Here is a 23355-nt window from a genome sequence, read left to right as displayed (position 1 = left end):
GATGGACCTTTGGTCTGATCCAGCATGGCAATTTCTTATGTTCTTATGCTGCAGCGGTAGTGTTCACAACCCAAGTGAAAGAGGGAGTCTTAGCCATCATTCAATGGCAAAACCTAGTGGCCAGACTTAAGTTCCACATTTATGTAGGAGATTTTGTCACTCGCTAAAAATGCCAAAGAAAACTCTAAAAGGCAGATTTTCAAAGCCTTACGCGCATAGGGGGAGTTACGCGTGCCTGGCCTATTTCATAAAGGTCCGGGGACGCGCATAAAGCCCCGGGACGCGTCTAAGTCCAGAGGCTTTGAAAAAGGGGCGGGGAGGGGGTCAGTGCCAGAGGCAGGCACAAGAGGTAAGTTAAAGAAATGGGGGGGGTTAGAAAAGGGCTAAGGGGTGGGAAAGTTAGGGGAAGGGGTAGGAAGGATAGCGTAGGGGGAAGGGAAGTTCCCTCACAGGCCGCTCCTAAATTAGAGGGAACAGGTGTAGGCCGCAGACGTCAGCACATTCAAGATGCACTAGTGTGCACGCCCTTGCGTGCGCCGATTCCCGATTTTATATAAATCTGGGTCTGCGATCAGACACAGATTTAGGCATAGGCAATGTGGGCAACTGCTTCCAGCGCCAAATTTGTATAGGTGCTGGACCATCGCTGTCAGTGCCATGCCTTCAGCTGATCTTCCGCCGCGGCACAGGCTCCACTACAGTGGCAGTGAAACGAAATTTATAAAATTCAGCAGGAGGCCTCCTGCATCCTCGAGCGCTGACCAACCCAGCAGCGGCCCCCACACCTTTCTCACTCATGGGATTCCTGTTATCACAGAAACATGTGCAAGGGGAGGAGCTCTGTGGAGCTGATCAGCATACAAGAGCTGCGGGAGGCCCCGCACTGAATTTTGTAAATCTCAAGCTGCTGCACTGATGTCGGGACATTTTATGAAAACCTAGTGGCCAGACTTAAGTTCCACATTTGGACCATTTTGTTGTGAGGGACATTTTACGAGGCATTTCCAAATGAAATGAGACAATCTAACAGGCATTAATAAAACGAAACAAGTTAAGATCTTTGTTTTTTTAAAGGGAAATGTTTTGGCATATATATTTATGTGGCAAACTGGCAGGAAACAGAGAGTAGGATTAAATGGTCAGTTTTCTCAGTGTAAAAGGGTAAACAGTGGAGTGCCTCAGGGATCTGTACTTGGACCGGTGCTTTTCAATATATTTATAAATGATCTGGAAAGCGATACAGCCTGCAGGGCTGGGGTTGGTAGACTGTGCCCATTTAGTAAGGCCATTTTAATAGGCCTTTAGTAAGGCCATTTTATATAGCCCCAGGGCAGTGAGGATGTCCTTTTTCTACTCCCTGGTGAGCTCTACCAGCCTCACCATGCTTCTTGTTTTTGAAGAGAACTCTCATCGTGCACTCCCTGCCAGAGAGGGTCCCTCTACTATTAGTTACTGCGAGACAGACATTTGGGCCAGATTCCCTTTGGGGACTCTCATTCAGAGGACTGAAGACCCCTGAGCTCTACGTTACTCCCTAGGTGGGTAAGAGCAGTGACAGAAACTCATGAGTGAAGTTTTGATGGCCAAATATGTATCCAGAAGTTTGCATTAAGACAGTATTTTGGATATTGGTTGTGGAGAGGTTTTTTGACTCGCCCCTCCCCATGGGGATCCAGGGCTTGGATAGCCTGTTTCCCGTGTTTTAAAGACTTAGTCACAACTACCCGGCCCAAGAAGTACGGCCCAGGATCTATGGAGTTTCCCCATCGGATCTCCAACCTATGGGACCAGGACAGGCTGGCGTCCATGAAAAAAACAGGACTCAGGACTGTTTCGTGTTTGAGGCCCCCCCCCCCCCCCCCCCCCCCCCCGGTTTGGCCCACTGGGAAATCTTCATGCACTTTAAAATCACCATGGGAAGCTTTCCCCAGATACCCAATATAAAGGATACCTACACAGAAGAGAAAAAAAACACCTTTGTACATCAGTCACCTGTAACTTGACCTTTATGGAAACAACATGGACATTAATTTAATGGTTAAAGAATCAGTAAAAATGTCATTTACCACCCAGTGCCTTGTCCTGCCTGGTTTGTCCCAGCACCTCACCCCTTGAGATGCCACATCTAACACCACCACACAGAAAGGAACCCACCACTGCCTGGGCCATAAGCGAGAGCTTCCCCACCACAAAAAGCTTCTACCCTTGGGACAGAGAGCGAAGTTATGGGAGACGTGCTAGCCAAAACAACCTCGAAAAAGAAATACATGTGTGTGCCCTTGAGACCCAACACCCCCCCCCCCCCCCCCCAATCAAGGGTTACATATATAACTATAAATTATTTGGGGGATTGGCAAAGAATTGTAATGGACTGTTTTATGCACAAGCGTTTGAAAACATTTTTTTAAAAGTGGTATGTGATGACGGTCTTGGTGTTTAGCTGGGCTGTAAAAGATGCCTTAGCTGCCTTTATTCTAAGAGTGGTTATTATTTTTGTAGGTCCTTTGATCCTCCTTATTAGGTGATTATCTTTCTTAAAAGAAACTTCCCTCTGTTGGATTTCCTGGAATTTCCATGCGAGTAGCAGGAGGATCGAGTTTACAGTTGGTTACAGAGATCCAATCCCCCTGCCGATAATACTGGCCCTCAGCACCTTGCTGCGAGTGGGTTGTGGGCAGGTGCCTTTCTTGGGGTTGCTGCTGCTCTGGCCTGCCAGTTGCTTGTGCCCTGCCTCTCTCCTGCTCCTGCGCCTTACTGTTTTCTTGCACGACTCTCAGGACCCAGCTGATTATTCCACAGTTGCATCAAAACCCCCATTGCCCCTACCATGTGACAGGGGACGGCCAATAGCACTGGTAGCCCCTGTCACATTGTAAAGGCCACGGTGCCATTTTGGTTAGTGGCAGCCAATGGCTCGGGAGCGGCAGATCGCTCCTGGGCCTCCCTCTGGACCACAAGGGGGTTTCGTGAGACTTGCGGGGGCGTATTTTATTTAAATTTGGGGACAGCGCAGGGGGTGGGGTCGGCGGCATGTGGTCCCCGCCTCAGGCGGTACATTGTCTTGAGCCACCCCTGCACCCCAGGGTTCTGAAAGAACTAAAAAATGAAATTTCAGATCTATTAGTAAACATTTGTAACTTATCATTAAAATCGACCTTTGTACCTGAAGACTGGAGCATGGTCAATGTAACCCCGAAATTTAAAAAGGCTCCAGGAGTTATTTGGGAAGCTATAGACTGGTGAGCAGTATTCAGTGCCAGGAAAAATATTGGAAATTATTCTGAAGATCAAAATCACAGAATTTATAGATAGATATGGTTTAATGGGACACAGTCAACATGGATTTACCCAAGGGAAATCTTGCCTCACAAATCTGCTTCATTATTTTGAAAAAGTTAATAAAACATATGGATAAAGGTGAACCGGTAGATGTAGTGTATTTGGATTTTCAGAAGGCGTTTGACAAAGTCCCTCATGAGAGGCTTATAAGAAAACTAAAAAGTCATGAGATAGGAGGCGATGTCCTTTCGTAGATTGCAAACTGGTTAACAGGAAACAGAGAGTAGGATTAAATGATCTATTTTCACAGTAGAAAAAGGTAAATAGTGGAGTGCCTCAGGGATCAGTGTTTTTCAATATATTTATAAATGATCTGGAAAGGGGTACGACGAGTGAGGTTATCAAATTTGCAGATGATACAAAATTATTCAGAGTAGTTAAATCATATGCAGATTGTGATACATTGCATGATAACCTTGCAAGACTGGAAGATTGGGCGTCCAAAGGCAGATGAAATTTAATGTGGACAAGTGTGAGGTGTTGCATATAGGGAAAAATAAAGTATGCTGTAGTTACACAATTTTAGGCTCCATATTAGGAGTTACCATTCAGGAAATAAAATCTAGGTTTCATAGTGGATAATATATTGAAATCATCATTCAGTGTGCTGCAGCAGTCAGAAAAGGAAATAGAATGTTAGGAATTATTAGAAAAGGAATGGTGAATAAAATGTAGAATATCATAATGCCTCTGTATCACTCCATGATGACACCACAACATGAATATTGTTTGCAATTCTGGTTGCCACATCTCAAAAAAGATACAGTTGCATTGGAGAAGGTATAGAGAGGGGCGACCAAATGATAAAGGGGATGGAATGGCTCCCCGTATGAGGAAAGGCTAAAGAGGTTAGGGCTGTTCAGCTTGGAGAAGAGACAGCTGAGGTGGATATGATAGAGGTCTATAAAATCATGAGAGGACTAGAATGGATAAATGTGAATCTATTATCTACTCTTTCAGATAACAGAAGGACTAGAAAGAACCCCATGAAGTTAGCAAATAGCACATTTAAAACAAATCGGAGAAAATTTTTCACTCAGCACTAAATTAAGCTCTGGAATTTGTTGTTGTAGAGTATGGTTAGGGAAGTTACTGTAGCTGGGTTTAAAAATGGTTTAGCTAAATTTCTGCTATTAATCAAGTTGACTTAGGTATTAGTAGTATGGGATCTATTTAATGTTTGGATTAAACCTGTTTCCATCACAGATCCTTTGTCCCCCAACCCTGCAATGAATGCATCAGGTCATCAGCAAGGATCAGAAGTGTTACCCCCTTTGTATGGGGATGGGACATAGATACTATGATATTTTTGTTGTTGTTAATCCAATAGAAAGTATCAACCTGGAAGGAGGCGGTGAAGACAAAAACAGTAACAGCAACAGTAACAGAATTCAAAGAAAGCAATGGGATAAGCACAGAGAATTCCTAATTACAAAGAAATGGCAGGAAAGCTAGAGATCAACGGGGCTCTATGGCATAGAAAAAGGAAGTAAAGTGGGCAGACCAGATGGGCTTATGGCTGTTATATGCCATCATATTAAATGTTTGACATAAGAACATAAGAAATGCCATGCTGGGTCACAGCAAAATCCATCAAGCCCAGCATCCTGTCTCCAATGACCAATCCAGATCACAAATACATGGCCGATCCAATAAAGTCAATTTATTTCCTGTTACTCACTTCCAGGCAGGGTTGCCATCTTTCCCACAGATCACAACTGGACACTTGAGGACTGAGGGCGATGTTTCTTCCCTCCCCCTCGTTTGCATCAATTTGCATTTTTTCATATCATGCAGCTTGGAGTCCATGTGGTATTAGGCCTATTGTAAACTGAAGATGTGCAGTAAACAACACACACATGCAAATGAATATCAAGAATAGGAGGATATGTGGCATCAAAGTATAACCATTCAGTATATATAACTTCAACTTTATTAATTTTAAGCCAGCAGGAGCTACACTTTATTACAATATACAATTATTGAAGTGAAAGAATAATACACAGTTATTGAAGAACAATAATATTAAAACATGCATTGGGTATGAGCTTAGCCCTCAGAAATATAGTAAATTTCCATACCAAAACAGGACTAACTGCCAGTAATCAAACAATAACAACCCTACCTATGAAAAAGCAACACTGCACATATTAAACCAGGCCCTAAGACAGCAATACACCTCCTAAAGGAAAATAGACCAAGCCACGCTTCTTGTCTGGTGTAGGGATCTAAAAGCTATCTAGAAAGTAAATAAACTGAACTACATGCTAGCAGAATAAACACTTCATTTTGATCACACATGCAGAACACAGCCAGCTAAATACAAACAAAGAGATCATGAAGTATAAATAGAAAGTGTGCTGACAAAAAATGAACTGGATACTACAAGCTGAACTCTGTATGCAGTGCAATAATGGAAAAACAGAAACATCACCATTCCTCATAAAACATCAACCATAAAATCAAGAAAAATAAAACATAATTGTAAAATCATAAATAAAAAAATATTTCAAAACAGCTAACAAACAGAATATCGAATAATTAAAAATGTATTTCTTAAAAATTCCTAAACACTGACAACATACTTCAAAATAGGATTCATATCAATTAACACCCAATAGTTAAAACTAATTATTAAAAATATCCTCCACTCCCCATACCTGGGAACGTTTTTTAAAGTCATCCTGAGAATAAAATCCACTTTGAAATGGCTGAAAGGGGGATAATAAAATCAAATAAGTTACTGTGCATTAGTCGAGGGTGGAGGGTGTGCACAGACTTTCTCCTTTCTCTCTCATATAACACACCCGCTCTCTCTAACACACATAATCACTCACACACACACATTGACCCTCACACGCTCTCATTCACATGCTTGCTGACACACATTCTCACTGTCTCTCACATTCTCTCTTATGCGCATGCATGCTGACACACATTCACACACACAGGCTCTCACATTCACATGCTGTCTCACACATAAACAGCTCTCACTCTCACATGCTCTCTCTCATACATACATACTGTCTCTCTTTTACATGCTGTCTCACTCTCACTCCCACATGCTGTCTTGCTCAAGCATAGGCTCTCACTGACACATGCTGTCTCTCTCACACACACAGAGGCTCTCACATGCTGTGTTTCCAAACATTCAGGCTCTCACTCCCACACACAGTCTCTCAACTCACTCTCACACACAATCTCTCAACTCACTCTCATACACAGACACATAATATACACGCAGTCTCTGGACTCACTCTCATATACACACACACACAATCTCTCAACTCGCTCTCATACACACACACACACACACACACTCTACAGGCCCTCAGCCTCTCACCTCTGGGCCTCCTCTTCACGGGTCACGTGGGATGGGCTCTGCAGTGGCCCTGATCTTCTTGGGCCGCCATGATGTGGAATCCGCGATGGCCCTGCTGCTGGTCCTCCTACTCTTCTTGGGCCGCCACGACATGTGGGATCCGCGGCAGCCTGTAAGTGCTGTTCCTCTTCTGTAGGTGGCCGGTGCTCCTCCTCCTTCCTACCCGCAAAGCTCCGGCAACGTTTTTCTTCCGGGGCCGCACAGGCAGGAAGGAGGAGGAGCACCTGCAGGTTTGGACGAGACCTTTTTCTTCAGGCCGTGGTGAGATGCGGTCCACCATGGCCCTGCCAATCTTCCCACAGCCGCATGGGCCTCCATGTTGGCCCCTTTGGCACTGCACCCGGGGGCATTGCCCACCCCACCGTGGTACACCACTGGCAGGCACACAGAGCAGCAATAGCAGCAGCAGCGGAATTGGGACAAGAAGCATGCGGTCAGGCAAAGCATGCTAGTTTATTTCCAACTCTTTGGCTGGGTCAACAGGCCCTATTTAAGCCCTTAGCCAGCTGATTGGTTCTTGAGATGCCCATCCCTCCCTTACTTGACCGGGCTTGAGAGTGTCTGGTTACCCATTGTAACCGGACACTGTACAGCAACCTTTAAAACCGGGCTGTCCGGTTCAAAACCGGTCAGTTGGCCACCCTACTCCCAGGGACAGCAGGAGCTTTCGTTAGTCTACCTGGCTATTGATGTGTTCCGGACATTTCTTCTAGGAACTTATCCAAACCTCTTTTAAACCCAGCTATGATAGTCACCTTGACCACATCCTCTGGCAACAGCTTGATTTTGCACTGAGTGAAAAAGTATTTTCTATTATTTGTTTTGAATCTGCTGGTTGTTAGTTCCCATTGAGTGTCCCCTTGTTTTAGTATTATGTAACAGGGTAAATAACATCCAACATTGTTCCATTCCATCCCACTCATGGTTTTATAAACTTCTAACATGTCCCCTCTCAGCTGTCTCTTTTCCAAGCTGAAGAGCAATAGCTGGCGTAGCCTCTCATTATAGGGGAGGTGTTCCATCCCCTTTATCACTCTTGTCACCTCCCAAAGTATTAATACCAATAAGTGGCAAATCCTGCTCTTATTTAATATGTGCATTTACCTGGGCTTTATTTCATCTACATGACAAGAAGTTCCACAAAGAACTAATGGAACCCATGCTCCAAAATAATACAGCAAGTGGATAAAAAAAATAATAGCCCTGTCAGAAACTCCTTGGACCCACTCACATACACTGAAAATATGGGAAGGTAGACCATTAAATAGAAAAGTTATTGCAGGGTGACAAACACACGGTCACGCACAAACACAGCATTTTCATAAGCCTTCTTCCCTTCAAAAAAAGTTAGCTAAAAAAAATAGAAACTCATGCTTTACAAACATACAAAGAAAATCCGTTTAGGGCGTAATTCACTAAGCTCTTTTGGGAGAAAAGCCTTAGTAGAGCAGGTTCTTAGTATTTTAAAATCATTAGTGAAAAGGAGAAAGGTAAACATGAGCTCAGACTCTTAACCCCTGTTTCTGGTGCAGTTAGCATTGTAGTAGACACCACATAAATGAAGTCTTGGTTGGCCAGTGTTGTACATGGCCATTGTCTGACTGCAGGGCAGCTGACACATGCTAATTAGGGTTCGCACCTTCTGATTAGTGTACTCAGCACTTTTTTTTCCTAGACTGCAGCAGGTCAAGCAGGGATGCAATAGCAGAAATCAGGTAACAGACCTCAAACCAATCCACTGCACTAACGAGTGTTAAAACAAAATATACAACATTTACTGAACTCCCAAGACTGCATAAACCTCTCTTTTCACCAAATTATGACTTTTATAATACTTGTACTTTAAGGACAGCTGGTAAAATACACTTTCATAGTGGGGATTACCCAGGTATTTGGTCATATTTTGGTAATGCTAGTCCTGTATTTGGTCACCTGAAAGCCTTGCACTAAAACTTCTGACTTCAGGAAAATCATTTTCAACTCTAGTCCTTCAGGGCTCCCCCTCACACACACACCCCTCCCCCAAATAGATGTGATGTTCAGGATATCCACAATAAATATGATTGAGATGTATCAACTTTCATTTGACTTAATTAACTAACCAGGTTAAGTGATACAACGCACAATGCTAATAATGTTGCACGCCCCGTCCGCGTCCGGCCCATGCATGGGCCTGCTCACCTCTCTGGCTCCTCTGCAGATCCTGGGTCGGCCTCCCCAGTGGCAGCCACAATCTCTTCCAGGCCTCAGCGTCCCGCGGCGGTGGTCGCCAGGCCTTCCACTGCGCACTAGGCCTCACACCGGAGTTCGGCTTCTCCCGTGGCATTGGTCATGCCCCTATGTGCGCGCGTGTGGACCGCCCTCCCTGTTGTAGGGCCAGGGGCGGGTCCTAGCTCTGCGGCGCATCCTGATTGAAGGAACTACGTAAGGAAGTTCCTGCCTGCACTTCCTTGCCTTGGCAATCGGGTCAGCATTGTATTGTGTGCTAGATTGTCACTGAGTTCTAAGCCTTGTTCCAGTCTTATAAGAACATAAGAACATAAGAAATTGCCATGCTGGGTCAGCCCAAGGGTCCATCAAGCCCAGCATCCTGTTTCCAACAGAGGTCAAACCAGACCACAAGAACCTGGTAATTACCCAAACACTAAGAAGATCCCATGCTACTGATGCAATTAATAGCAGTGGCTATTCCCTAAGTCAACCTGATTAATAGCCGTTAATGGACTTCTCCTCCAAGAACTTATCCAAACCTTTTTTGAACCCAGTTACACTAACTGCACTAACCACATCCTCTGGCAACAAATTCCAGAGCTTAATTGTGCGATTAGTCTTAAATGTGCTACTTGCTAAATTCATGGAATGCCCCCTAGTCCTTCTATTATTTAAAAGTGTAAATAACCGAGTCACATCTACTCGTTCAAGACTTCTCATGACCTTAAAGACCTCTTGTTCCTGCATCCTACCGTTCCAGCCTTGTTCCAGCATCCTTCTGTTCCTCTGTCTGTCTGTTCATCTCCCAGGTAGTATCCTTGGACTATCTCTCTGGTACTGACCTCGGCCTGTTCCTTGATCTTCCTATCTGCTGCCTGCATGCTGACCTCTGCCTGCCTTGTGACCTCATCTGACCTCCGGAACCTGACCTCTGCCTGATTGACCATGTCTCCTGATTCTGGCTCTGTCCCTTGCCTTGTCATCATCTACGCTGTTTGGGTCTTCCTTCCTTCTCCAGACCAACAGTGTGAAGTCTGACCGCGTTCCCTTGCTGCTCGTGGGCACGCCTCTCTACTACCTTTCTGGGAGACCCTGCGAGGCCCACCTAAGTCCAAGTGGCCCGGGTCCCTACGGGCTCCACCCGGGGGGGGACCTCGGGCTTCCAGTGGTGAAGCTCATCCTAGCCTCTGTCTCCTCCTGTGCTCCGCCCCCCTGGGGGCAGGTGCTTCCTGGTCCCTACCAGGGAGCCGTTCTCCACTGCCCCAGGACAAGGGTCCACCTCCAAGTGCAACAAATAATCTGTGAGGGTAAGTCCGGGTACATGTGACTTGTACTACTGAATGTGGAGGAAAAAGACTTCAGATGCCAGGTCAAAAGCGAAAGCGCTTTTGAAATGGTTGAAAGGTACAAAATCATTAAAAGCCTCCACATAGATTATAAGCCATATATCTTCGGAAAAAAGTTTTAAATTTAATTTTAATGATTTTTCTTTTGAGTGCCTATTGTGCTGCTTAGCACCTCATCTGTCTACTGTGTTATGCAACAAAACACTACCAGCTGAACCCCACCAAACAGTTTTCACCTATACCCAATAAGGTTTTTGAAAAAAGCACACTTAGCTTATTGAAAAACAAATTTGTAGAATATATCAATCGAGAGCACAGTGCAGATCCTGGAATCCAGCAGATTTCAGGATCCGAGGCAGTAGTTTTAGGTCTTGTCAAATGAATATAATCAATTTCTTTGACTGGGTTACCAGACACTTACAGTAGATCAAGGGATAGCAGTAGACAGAGTATACTTGGATTTCAGCAAGATCTTTGGCATGGTCCCACATAGGCAACTTATAAACAAAGTGAGTAACTTAGGCATGGGCTTTAAAATGGCTGACTGGGTTAGAAAATGACAAGGTAGTTTGACAGTGGGGGTTACTGGTGGTGTGCCACAGGGATTAGTCCTTAGTCCAGTTCTGATCAACATTGCTGTAAACGATATTGTGGAAGTCTATTGTCGATGATACCAAAATCTGAAATAGAATAGTCAGCTTGGAAGTTTTGGAAATTTTGAGGAGAGATCTAATGAAATTTGAGGAAGGGTCTAGAGAGTGGCAGCTAAAATTTAATGCTAAAAATTGCAGGGTCTTGCATTTGGGTTGTAAAAAAAACCAAGGCAACAGTAACGTATAGGGGGTGAAGTGTGCACAAGAGAGGGATCTGGGGCTGATCATATCATGATCTGAAGATGGCCAAACAGGAAGATAAGGCAATGCTTGGGTGCATAGAAAGAGGAATAGCTAGCAGGATAATGGAGATAATATTGCCCTTGTGTAAGTCTCGGGTTTGATCTCATTTGGAATACTGTGTGTTCAATTATGGACCCCCTTCTTCAAAAGAATATAAATTGGATGGAACTAGTCCAGAGGAAAGCTACTAAAATGGTCAACTGTTTTCGTCATAAAACATATGGGGACAAACTTACAGGCCAATACAGAATGGTGTGCTTGGCCAAGCGCACCGTTAGCCCCCGTTTCGACGTGCGTTTTCGACGCGCTATTATTACCCCTTATACAATAAGGGGTAACTTATACAGTAAGGGGTATACACGCTATTACCCCTTATACAGTAAGGGGTAATAGCGCGTGGAAAACGCGCGGCCAATCCCCCTGAAACTAATAGCGCTCATCACATGCAAATGCATGTTGATGAGCCTATTAGGTATTCACCCTCAATACAGAAAGCAAAATGTGTGGCCAAACTGCACATTTTACTTTCAGAAATTAACTCCTGCCAAAGGAGTTAATTTCAGACGGCACGGGCAAGGGTACAGAAAATCAGAAAAAATTGCTTTTCTGTACACCCTCCGACTTAATATCATAGCAATATTAAGTTGAAGGCCTCAAAAATAAAAAAAATAAAAAGCTTTAACAAAAAAAAAATCTGCCCGCAGCCCACGGGTTGGAAAACAGATGCTCAATTTTGCCGGCGTCCGTTTTCCGAACCCAAGGCTGTCAGCGGGTTCGACAGCCAATGTCGGTAAAATTATGCGTCGGCTGTCAGACCCGCTGACAACCGCCGCTTCCGCCAATAAGGAGGCACTAGGGACGCGCTAGTGTCCCTAGCGCCTCCTTATTAGCGCGGGCCCTAATTTAAATAGTGAATCGCGCGCCCAGGAGAGGTGCCTGGGGCGTGCGTTGGGAGAGCGGGCGCTAGCCTCGGAGCGCCGGCTCTCCCGCGCACTTTTCTGTGCATCCTCAATCAGGGAAATGCTTACAGCCTATAAGAACCAGACTCGTGGCTGGCCTGGCCATGCACCTGCTCCTCCAAACAATAAAAAGACACCAGTCTTTCAGCTACAATTCAGTGTGTAACGGCACCAAATGAGGAAGGGGACCTCTTCATCCTGTATTAACTACAGGTCATCCCCCTCCCCCACCCTCGTTAATCCAAATCCAATTGCAACTTGCGTTTTTGTGCTTCAGTTAGAAATCTTATTGCGGTGCTGTGCTTGCAATGTGTACTCCGGCAGGGAGACCATCTGACTCCAGGACAAAGGGAAGCTGGTAGAAGTGCACTCTGTTCTTTTAGAGTCACAATTCAAAGTACAGTATTCTGAAACCTGAAGAAGAACAATGCATTGGGAGAAAATTAAAAAGAGCTTGACTGATCTGTCCCAAGTGACTTGCATGGGACATTATCTTATTCACAGAGCCGGAGAGCTGCCACATCCTGGATTACTATTATATTCTGCACCATAGTTTTTAGATTTAAATCCTATTAGAATTACCAGATGGGACCAAGTGGTCACAGAGAGACTGAGCCAGTCCTGATTTTGTCCAATTAATCATAGTAATTTGTGGTTCGAATTACCCTATTAAAAGGATACCTATATAAGACTAGAATTGTTTTACATTATTGTATTTATTTCCATCTGTGGAGAGAGAGGAATGCTCCAGAAGTACAGCCTAACATAGACCAGGGCTTCCCAATCTATAGGTCCGAAGCATAATTCCTCGTAAGAGGAGCTACAATCATACAGTGCCCCTCGGTTGATTCTGTGAGTTGGACCAGCGCCACACTGCATGCATTGACTGGTACCAGAAGTTAATGAATGGTGATATTACCTGTGTAGGACCACAAGGCATGAGTGCAAGCTCTAGACCACAAATGAAGTCTATTACATTTGTAAAGCTACTTTCTCCTTTAAGGGTGGATTAGTGCTATTTTGTCCTCGGCGGACAGTTGAAGCTAGTGGACGTTTGGAATCAGCCAGCCTGAAATGCCTCTTTAGAATTCAGCTTTGAGACATACTCTGCGGAAATATGCACCTCCCCCTTCCTGTGTGGCTAATCTAATTCCCTATCATCATGGGATTTGATCCAGTTCTGCTTTTTTTTTTTAATTCACTTACCAATGCATTTGGAGTCATGTGCCATTACCTTATTTGAACTTACCTAAACAATAACCAGAAAGACAATAATTTGTTCACTTACTTTAATCACAATGGCTTCCATTCTGCAAACTCTCTCTGCTGTGTAAACGGCCTGGCCCTTGGGGGTGAACAAGTGGGATACGCTGTCAAAAAAAAAGGGGGGTGATTCAGTTCTGTCTCACGGTCACAGAAGGTCGCTGCTGGGCAGAATTTCTTGCCCACCTCTCAGTTTCACAGAATAGAAACCATTGCCCTGAAAGTTTCCCAGAAAATAAAAGTTGCCCCGCTACGGTGGGACACATTTTTAGCTCGTCACAATCGCAGACCCCCCAAAAAAGGTGAGCCCCAATCCAGGTATTGCCTTGAGACAGATTCATGTTCCCATCCCAATATGCATTTGGATTTCAATGATCATAAAATGCTGGGTTAAAAAAAAAAAGACAGCCTCTGATATTAATCTTAAATCAATCCATTTTTAGATTATGCAGATTATACCTTGTGTTTACATGTTACCTTGTGAGTAGTCTAATAGCCCTAGAGAAATGGTGAGGAGGAGGAGGAGTAAATTACAGATGTTGATTTTGTGGGTATGGGGGGAGGGAAGGAATATCTCTGATGCTTCATGTTTATTTATGGCACCCTATATATACAAAAAAAAAAAAAAAGTGATTGTGATTTCTGAGCTGCCCTAGCCCAGTCTCAGCCCCTCCCCACTCTCTGCGGCTTTGCTTTACAATAATTCAATCAGTGAGAAGAGTTCATTCAAGCAGAGAGAGAGAGAGAGAGAGAGGAGAGGACTCGGGGTGGGGGTCCTGCCCTGAGCTCTTCCATTCACTCACTCACTCCTTTCCTGTACAGAGATGGACTGCGTGCCCCCTTGGCTTCTGTGACATTTTAACGTTGTTTGGCTAGGGCGGGGTTTCCAGTTCGATTTTCTGTCATTTAGAGAAACTTTTGCATCAGACAAATATCCAGCGGTCTGGGGTGAAAGGGAGCATTCAAGCAGCAGGTTATTTCCACCCTCTCGAAACCGAATCGGAGGAGTCTTCTCTCCTTGTAGCTGCCAGTTGGAAGCGATCAATAAAGCATCGCGCACTGCCAAGCGATGGACGGCACGTACGCGGTGGACATAAACACGGTAAGGGCAACTCGAGTTTCCTATGGAAAGGGTCTCTCCCAGGGTGCACTGAAAAGACTCTGCCCCCACTTTTTTTTTCTTCCGATTCTAGGAATTTTGCCAGTTTGCCACAGCGATCGCGATTTGTAAATCAGACTCTGAGCCACGTGTGCGGCGGAGCAGGGGGGGTTGTGGCCAGACTGAAGCGAAGCACCTTACGCTTCTGCTTTCCAGAATCGGGCGCTGTGGATGGCTCCCGGCGGCACCGCGATTAGACGTGGACGCAGGTTATCGATTCCTACAGATCGCCGCTTAACTTTCAAGTGCCTGACCAATAGCTAATTATCTTTTTTTTTTTTTACTTGTGAAAATGTAGCATCTTTTGTTGCCTTTATTCTGTTCTGTGCAACCCTATAAATCGGTCGTGAAGACCTGCTCTTTGGAAATATACAAACAGGATTTGTAGAGTTTAGAAAAGTTCTTTTTTTTTTTTTCCCACGCAGCATGGTCTTAACAACAACAACAAAAAAAAAAAAATCCAAAAAGTCATTTTGACAGGGGTCGTGGTTCTCAATCGTGTTGTCTTGGGAACTCCCTTCAGGAGCCCTGAGAAAATCAAATCGCTGCACTGTCAGTCTGTGGTTAGTAAACGCGTACTGTGCTTTCCTTAAATCCCGAAGGAAAAAAAAAAAGCTTATTATGGCGATCTACTTCTTTGAGATTCATTGTAACCGCGGATACAGATTTGGCAGCACCAGTAATATTCTTAATTGACTTGCAAAAGTTTCTTGTTTCCTTTCTCCTCGGGTACGGGCCGGAGAGCACCTGGGCCTGCCCTGTTTTTACAGCGGTGTAAGGGGGGCAGTTTGTTTTCCTCCGGCAAGAATCAAAGGGTCGGGAGCAGATGCCGTCGTGTTCCCCCCCCCCCCCCCCCCCCCCCTTTTCTTTGGCTTGTGCTGTCGGTGGTCAGAAAGGGTTGCACTGATTTCCTATCCAGAGGAAGCAGAAGTGCCACAGCTGCACAGAGAACAGTTACAGAACTGAAATGAAAAAAAAAAACAAACCCACCCCAGGATAACTGAAAAAGGGTATTTTGGTTTCGTGGGGCTTTGCTGTGTTTTTGCAGCGAGCTGCGTTTTTTGTCACGGTTTAGTGGCCTCACAATTAGTTATTTCCTGATGTGTGTCAGCAGCGCTCGCTCCTCTTGGCTGCTGTGTGATGTTGTTGTCTTAGGCAGAGTTCATCAAAGAATAAGAGTCGCACCCCACCCCCATTGCAGAGACCTTACCGGGGGGTTGGGGGCCATAGCGGTGTTTGATGTCAGCGAGCTCCTACGGCAGGGACAGACACCAAGGCTGCAGCCACGGGCCCACGTGTTCCGGAGCCTGCAAGTTAAGCGCCTAACTGGAGCCACTCTCTTATATGTCTTTCTTTCTGAGATAAGATTAAATCGGAGGAAGGTTGTGGGCGTGAGGGGAGGGGTTAACCTTATATCTTGAACAAAATCTTGCTGGCTCTTGATTTTTTTTTTTTTGACCTGGAGGGAAACTTTAAGAAAAATTAAAATAGTTAATTGTAGTAAGCAATTTACCTAGAGCTTTTTCCCTGGAATAAATTTCCTCCTATTCTCCAAGAGCCTACCTGCTTGGGCCAGGGACAGCGTATCCTAATTTCGGATTCCCTCCTCGTCCCCTCCCCCCCCTTCAGTCCTTGGTAAACTATCAGGAAGCACAGGACCTTTATCTTAATTTGCCTTAATTTTGTTGTAAGAGGACCCTGTAGGGTGCCACAGAAAAGCTGTAAATAAATTATTTAAACTGATTGTTCCCAGCAAGAAGTGTGATGGTATCGGAATTGTTTTACTTTTTGGCCTCCTAACTAAATAGGACTTAATAGTGCAGACAAGTTAATTACAGTTGAAAATTTTTGCAAATAGGCAACTTGTATTGTATCTAGAAAGTATAGAGTGGTTAAAATGTAAGTATCGGATCAGCATTTAATCATGGATCTGTTTATCTATTTAGTGTTTGTGCATCCTTTATCTTGTGGACGTTTTACATATATCTACAATTCCTTAATCCTTGTAAATTTACAATAATATTTCTTATCAAAATATAGAATTGTAGCCCAAATTAAAAAATAAAAAAACTCACACTCTTGCATCTGGGGAAGAAATAAGATCTAAATAACCCAGGTCCAGGAATTGAGGATGAGCACAATTTGATTTAGGCATCAATTACATTTATGAGAATCTTTATTACGCTTTGACTTTTGCACTGTTACACTGGAACTAGAAGAAAGTGTTTCAGCATGCGGTCGATGTGATTCTATAATCAGAATATAGGAAATATTTGGTGTTAAACCCATGAAGCTGGGGCTCTACGATTTCTTAACTATCCTAGAAAACAGTTTTGGTACAAAATGTTCCCCAGTTTCAGCCATTGACCCAATATTTTCTGCACAGGAGGGCATTGCCTAATTATTTCATTGCTTATTTTCTCATTATGTATGTTACCAGAGCCGAGAATACACACAGCCCTGTACCATAGTCAGGGGTCAACAAGCACACTATAAGGCACCAGCAGTGTGGCTCCAGCACCCAAACTCCTTCAGCAAGAGTTAGAAATCCAGCAGCTCATTTGAATGCATTGTTTCTTGATGTGCACAACAAAGACAATTTTTAATGAAAAATTTACATTAAAAAAAAATATTAACCTTTTAAACAAAAGATAAAACTTTCCAACCTTTGCTGTTTTGCCTCCAACTTCTTTCTTTTGTCCAGTTTCCATTTTTTCGTTGTTTCTCTGTTGTAGTTCTTTATCTTTCATTCCGTGTTCTTTCTTCCATTTTCTACCTCCCCTATAAACCCACCACCAGCCAGGGATGTGCACTGGTTTTTTTTATGTCGTTTTCGTTTCGGGGCGTTTACTGTCAAATTTCATTTTTTTTTTTTTACATAAAATGATATTTAATGAACTAAAAACAATTAATTAAAATTAATTAAGACACACCATAACAACTAAAAGAAGACCTGACAATAAACAAAATACTTCATTTTTATAATGGTTCGGGAGGTAGTTATTTCGTGTTTCCCTTGTTTCGGAGTTAGTGCGCACTAATTCCAAGTCCTCAAGGAGACAGCCAGTGGGAATGTAGAACCATACCTCTACCTAAGAACATAAGAAAATGCCATACTGGGTCAGACCAAGGGTCCATCAAGCCCAGCATCCTGTTTCCAACAGTGGCCAATCCAGGCCATAAGAACCTGGCAAGTACCCAAAAACTAAGTCTATTCCATGTAACCATTGCTAATGGCAGTGGCTATTCTCTAAGTGAACTTAATAGCAGGTAATGGACTTCTCCTCCAAGAACTTATCCAATCCTTTTTTAAACACAGCTATACTAACTGCACTAACCACATCCTCTGGCAACAAATTCCAGAGTTTAATTGTGCGTTGAGTAAAAAAGAACTTTCTCCGATTAGTTTTAAATGTGCCCCATGCTAACTTCATGGAGTGCCCCCTAATGATCTACTCCCCAATTGACACTTTGTAACTTATTGGTAACAGTTTTTGGTAGTGCGCACTACTAACTTTAGTGCGCCCTAACTCCGAAATTAGAAAACTAGGTAGTGCACACTAATGGGGCTTAGTGTGCACTAAGTCCTGTTAGTGCGTACTAAGCCTGTAAATAAGAAAACTATATTTCATTGCCATTGTCTATTTCGTTAAAAACGAATGCACATCGCTACTCACCACCTTCGGCAGGTATCTCCTCTCTTCTCCTTGCTTCTCTCCTACCTCTGTTTCCCCTGGGTTTGATCCCCTCCCTCTGTCTCCCCTATAGCTCCCTATGTCTTTCCTGCCTCCCTTTTTTTTGACTCTCATTCTCCCCATGCTCTTTAATCCTGTGTCTTACTTCTGTCTTCCTCTTTCCATCTTTCCTTCCTTCTCTCCTGGGCCTCACTGGAAATGTGCAAGAGGTGGCCTGAGCCAGCCTCCCACATTCTCTTCCCTGGGAAGGAACATGGGACAGCCCAGGCCTTGCTGCAGCTCAGCAGCAGAAGGGAGAGTACTGGTCGGACTGGGACCTGCCACTTGGGCAAGCTGCCTCGGAAGCAGGAGGGACGGAAGTGGGGCAGCCCAGCTCTTAGGTGATAGTTTCCCCACTGTTCTGTAGGGAGGGCTATATTCCTCGGCAGAATGTAAATTCTGTGGAAGTAAATGCCACAGCATCACAGGAAACGGGGGGGGGGGGGGGGCTGTGAACATGGTAGTCACATGCACTACAGAGAATGAGCAGTAAATGGAATCATCTTCCAAATTATTATACAGGTGAAGGCCAGTATAGACTCATGATTCCTACTATGAGGACATATGATTCCTGTCACAAAAGGTGGTACTAGATTGTAATATTTTAGCTGTATGTTACCAAACCTCCTGAACCTGTGAAACAGATAATCTTCCTCCGTTGCTACTGTATATATATATATATATATATATATATACAAACCAGTCTGCCCAGCAAGCTTCTGGTTGTATCTGCTGTGCCATGTAGGTTACCCCCATGCATATCCATCTCCCAGCCCGTACAAGTCAGGGCCCTCGGTTGCTGTCTGAATCCAGTTCCCCGTTATGCCTTGCCATTGAAGCAGAGAGCAATGTTGGAGTTGCATCAAAAGTATCAGGCTCATTGGTTAAGGGTAGTAACTGCCGCACCAGCAAGTTACCCCCATACTTATTTGTTTTCCCAGACTGTAAAGGTCAGGGCCCTCGTTGGTTGGCTGTTCAAATCCAATTCCCCTTTTCCCCCTGACATTAAAGCAAAGAGCCAAGATGGAGTAGCATCAAGAGTATGAAGACTTATTGGTTAAAGGGTAGTAACTGCCACACCAGCAAGTTACTCCCATGCATTCTTTTCCTCATTTCCACCCTCCAGCCTTTAGGGATCCGCAGTGTTTATCCCATGCCCCTTTGAATTCTTTCACTGTTTTCATCTTCCCTACCTCCTCCGGAAGGGCATTCCAGGCATCCACCACCCTCTCCGTGAAGAAACATTTCCTGACATTGGTCCTGAGTCGTCCTCCCTGGAGTTACATTTCTTCTGACATCCAGGAGTTTCATTTGCTCTGCACTACCGGCAACGTTCCCTCAAAGCTGCGTGGGAATCTGCAACCCCCCTGTTCTACCGGCGGGACATGTGGCACTCTCACGCTTTGAATAGTGTGGGGGGGGAAAGGCAGCTCTTTTGGTGAGACTTAAGACTCACCTGCCCGCCCTGCAAGACAGCTCCAGCATGCCCAGAGGTTAGAACGTGGATGGCGGAGTCTCACCCCATTCCCAGGAAACACTGACGACTGGCCCTTAGCTTTTGACCAGTTCTGATAAGGCTTGATCGGGCTCCTTTCATGGCTCCTGACCTTATCTCAGCAGTTCTCGACTTTTCAGCCCAGCTGGTGCAGCATTTGACAGCCGTCACCCTGCAGTGTTTCCTAATCTCCTACCACAGTTCTCAAACTGTTGCACACACTGATTAAGAAACATCCCAACTGATGGGAGATCAGGACTGTAGGGCCCATCTATTCTTCCGAAAATACTTTTCTGTTGCAGTGCGGTAGAAGAGAGGTGGGAAAAAAAACATTTAGAGACCTTGGATGGCAACTTTCAAACAAAGTGGGGGATTTTGCTAGGCACGCGTGCTGACACTAATACCCGTTTCCCCAGTTTGTTCCCAGTTCGCCCCAGTAAAGAATAGGACTTCCTAACCCACCCATCCCCCCATCTAGATAGCCTCCCTTTTACCCTATTAGCCCGACTCTTCAAACCCCGCTAACCAGCTCTGATTTTTTAATTTTAAACCTGATCCATACCAGAAGTATAGTTACGCGGTAGGGGACCCTGGCGTGCTTTTCTGCATGCAATTATTTACGCACTGGTTTCAGTGTGAAATTCAGGAACGCCCAGACCATGCCCATACCCGTCCCTTTTTTGTTTTTGATTTGTGTGCGTACCAGGAGATACACACGTAGTCGCGGGCTTTTTAAAATCTGCGCGGCCTACTCCGACCTGAGACACGCAAGTACCTCCAGGCTTTGTTGCACGTAAAGCTTTTAAAATTGGCCTTGTAGGCCCCAGCCAAAATCTTTTAGGAACCAGGGATTTTTTTTTGTTTTGCCTTTTATCTTTTTGTCTATTTTTTTGGTCTTTTCCTTTTTATTGTTCCTTTTTACTTTTCTTTCCTCTCGATGCACTCTTCTCCCTGCAGGAACTATTTCTTCTCACTTCCACTGTCCTCCCAATCCCACCTCCCTTCAAGCTGCTTTCTCTCTCCCTTTAGGCACTCTCCTGCCTACCCCACTCCTTCCCCTCCCTCAGCTCAGTAATAGGCATTAGCTGCTGCTGCTGCTACCACAACTCATCCGAGTCCCGTCGGTGACAGCCACTACAACTATCCCAGGCCTGGGTCCCACCAAGGTCTCCTCCAACAACTGCCAGGTCCTGAATTTTAATCACCTGGGTGACCTGGCACCAAGAACATTTCCAGCCTTGCCAAAGACACTTGTTCAGCTTGGGTAGTGTGTTATGGCTAAAGATCTTCTGCATTTATCCCACACATTCTTAAATTTGGTTGCTGTTTTTGCCTTCAGCACTTCCACTAGAAGGCTCCATTATACATAGTATTTTAGGAGTTATGGCAATCTTTAAAAAGTAACTATAGACAAATTCTGTAAAACCAAATAAGAGAAGACTCTTTAACATTCTGTTCTACATTTCTTTCAGACTTCCTTAGATAACAGTACAGATGACATGGGATCTGGGGACTTTGACGACTTAACCGAGCCATGCTACAGGCAAGAAAATACCGACTTCAATCGCATCTTTCTACCAACCATCTTTTCCGTTATCTTCGTGATTGGAATAATCGGCAATGGATTGGTTGTCATAGTCATGGGCTACCAAAAAAAGTCAAGGACCATGACAGACAAGTACAGGTTGCATCTCTCGGTGGCCGATCTCCTGTTTGTCTTCACCCTGCCCTTCTGGTCTGTGGAGGCAGCTGTGGGCTGGTACTTCAAAGATTTTCTATGTAAAGCAATCAATGTTATTTACACTGTCAATCTCTACAGCAGTGTACTGATTTTAGCATTCATAAGCCTAGATCGTTACCTGGCAATAGTCCATGCTACCAACAGCCAGGGGGCAAGAAAGCTGTTAGTTGAAAGAATGGTGTATGCAGGCGTGTGGCTCCCAGCTGTTCTTTTGACAGTACCTGATTTCGTTTTTTCCACTGTTAGTGAAGAAGAAGGAAACTACGTCTGTAATCACATCTATCCTGAGGATCCTGTAAAGTGGCTAATTGGGTTCAGATTTCTGCATATTATAGTGGGTCTCATCCTTCCAGGTCTCATAATCTTGACCTGTTACTGTATCATCATTTCAAAGCTATCACGCTCCAAAGGACACCTAAAGCGCAAAGCTTTGAAGACCACAGTCATCCTTATCCTCACCTTCTTTGCCTGCTGGCTGCCTTACTATATTGGACTTGCCACGGAGATTTTAATTCTTCTGAGAGTGATCAAGCATAACTGCAGCTTGGAGGCCAACGTGCACAAGTGGATCTCCATTACAGAAGCCCTAGCTTTCTTCCACTGCTGCCTGAACCCGATTCTGTACGCCTTCCTTGGTGCCAAGTTCAAGATGTCAGCCCAAAATGCTTTGACTGCTGTCAGCAGAGGATCGAGCCTCAAGATGCTTTCAAAAAAGCGTGGTGGGCTCTCATCGGTTTCTACAGAGTCGGAATCCTCGAGTTTTCACTCCAGCTAACATCGCCCTCCTTTCTGGTCTCGAAGGACAATGTTCTAAGAAACATAAGACACTGGTCATGTACAGTTTTTGTTGTCAATGAGAATTTGTTGTTGGCTTACCTGTTAGTTGTTGCAATGAAGTTTAATTGACTTATTTATATAAATGTGCCCATGTTGTATGGTGTTTGGTTTTTAGATTAAGCAGGGCTAGTGGACATTTAACTTGTTCACAAAAGTATATTTATAGTACCTTTTTACATATTTGTGTATATTGTAGCTATCAGCCAAGGAGGTAATTTTCAAAGGTGTTGCACGTGTAAATGTAGCAGTTTTCTAAAGTCCATTTATGCACATAAAATCCAGTTGTACGTGTGCAAATCCTTTTGAAAGTTACCTGCTTATTTCTTTGAGAAATCAGGAATGGAAAAATCAAGGGAGCTAGGTCACTTGGGTGCCTACAATTTGGCAACAGTTGACCAAAATTCAGAAAAGCAGAAAATTAAAAACAAAGGAAAACAAGCAAAAAATATTTTTAAAACCCTTAAAAAATAGCCAAACAAAAGAGCAAGAACAAAAGAGAGAAAAAAAATTTAAGAAAATGTCATCTGGCACCTACATTTTATAATATATTTCCACCCCGAGTGAAACAGACATATTGTTTTATTGTTCAATCTATTATAAACATTTTTCAACTGACATTCATGCCTTTTTCAGCTCTAGTTGGTTTATATCTTATTAATGTTGCTGTAAATGATGGCATTTATATAACCAAAGTTGTCTTTCTTTCTTTCATACCAGAATTTGTTAAAAACTGAATGTTTTATTTGTTATGTTTAATTTCTTAATAAAACAAGATTAAACAGTTTTTATGTGCTGTTTATTTTGTGTAAAAAAAAATCTAATTTTATTAATACTTCAGCTTTCAATAAAAAAGATGTTAAATATATACACACATTAAAGCTGTGGCACGGTATATTCTGCACCAGCAACACAATATTTTTATTTGTTTCTGATTGGTTAACAATCGATTACCTCACGAGTGACAATCAAAAGGTCAACAACCAATCACAAAAA

The 23355-nt window shown here is 43.9% G+C and overlaps 1 protein-coding gene across 2 annotated transcripts; it reads left to right on the top strand.

Moving 5' to 3' along the window:
• The first annotated feature begins 14157 nt into the window (after window positions 1-14157).
• On the top strand, window positions 14158-23092 carry CXCR4 (C-X-C motif chemokine receptor 4). Of its 2 annotated transcripts, none has more exons than XM_029605396.1 (2): window positions 14158-14498; window positions 21257-23092. In XM_029605396.1, exons 1-2 carry the CDS (start codon window positions 14466-14468, stop codon window positions 22298-22300), a joined length of 1077 nt encoding a protein of 358 aa, XP_029461256.1. In that variant the 5' UTR covers window positions 14158-14465; the 3' UTR covers window positions 22301-23092. The 2 variants fall into 2 exon arrangements, with proteins under 2 accessions (XP_029461256.1, XP_029461257.1); XM_029605397.1 differs by lacking the exon at window positions 14158-14498 and adding an exon at window positions 14692-14764.
• Window positions 23093-23355: the final 263 nt, after the last annotated feature.

The sequence above is a fragment of the Rhinatrema bivittatum genome, chromosome 6, assembly GCF_901001135.1.
Source record: "Rhinatrema bivittatum chromosome 6, aRhiBiv1.1, whole genome shotgun sequence".
Classification (NCBI taxonomy): domain Eukaryota; kingdom Metazoa; phylum Chordata; class Amphibia; order Gymnophiona; family Rhinatrematidae; genus Rhinatrema; species Rhinatrema bivittatum.
Note: the sequence above shows the minus strand (reverse complement) of the source record. Positions and strands in the feature narration are given on the sequence as shown.

Coding starts and splice junctions, on each gene's coding strand:
- CXCR4 (XM_029605396.1), top strand. CDS start 14,466: ATGGACGGCACGTACGCGGTGGACATAAACACG. Junction 14,499..21,256: donor ACGCGGTGGACATAAACACG/GTAAGGGCAACT, acceptor CATTTCTTTCAG/ACTTCCTTAGATAACAGTAC.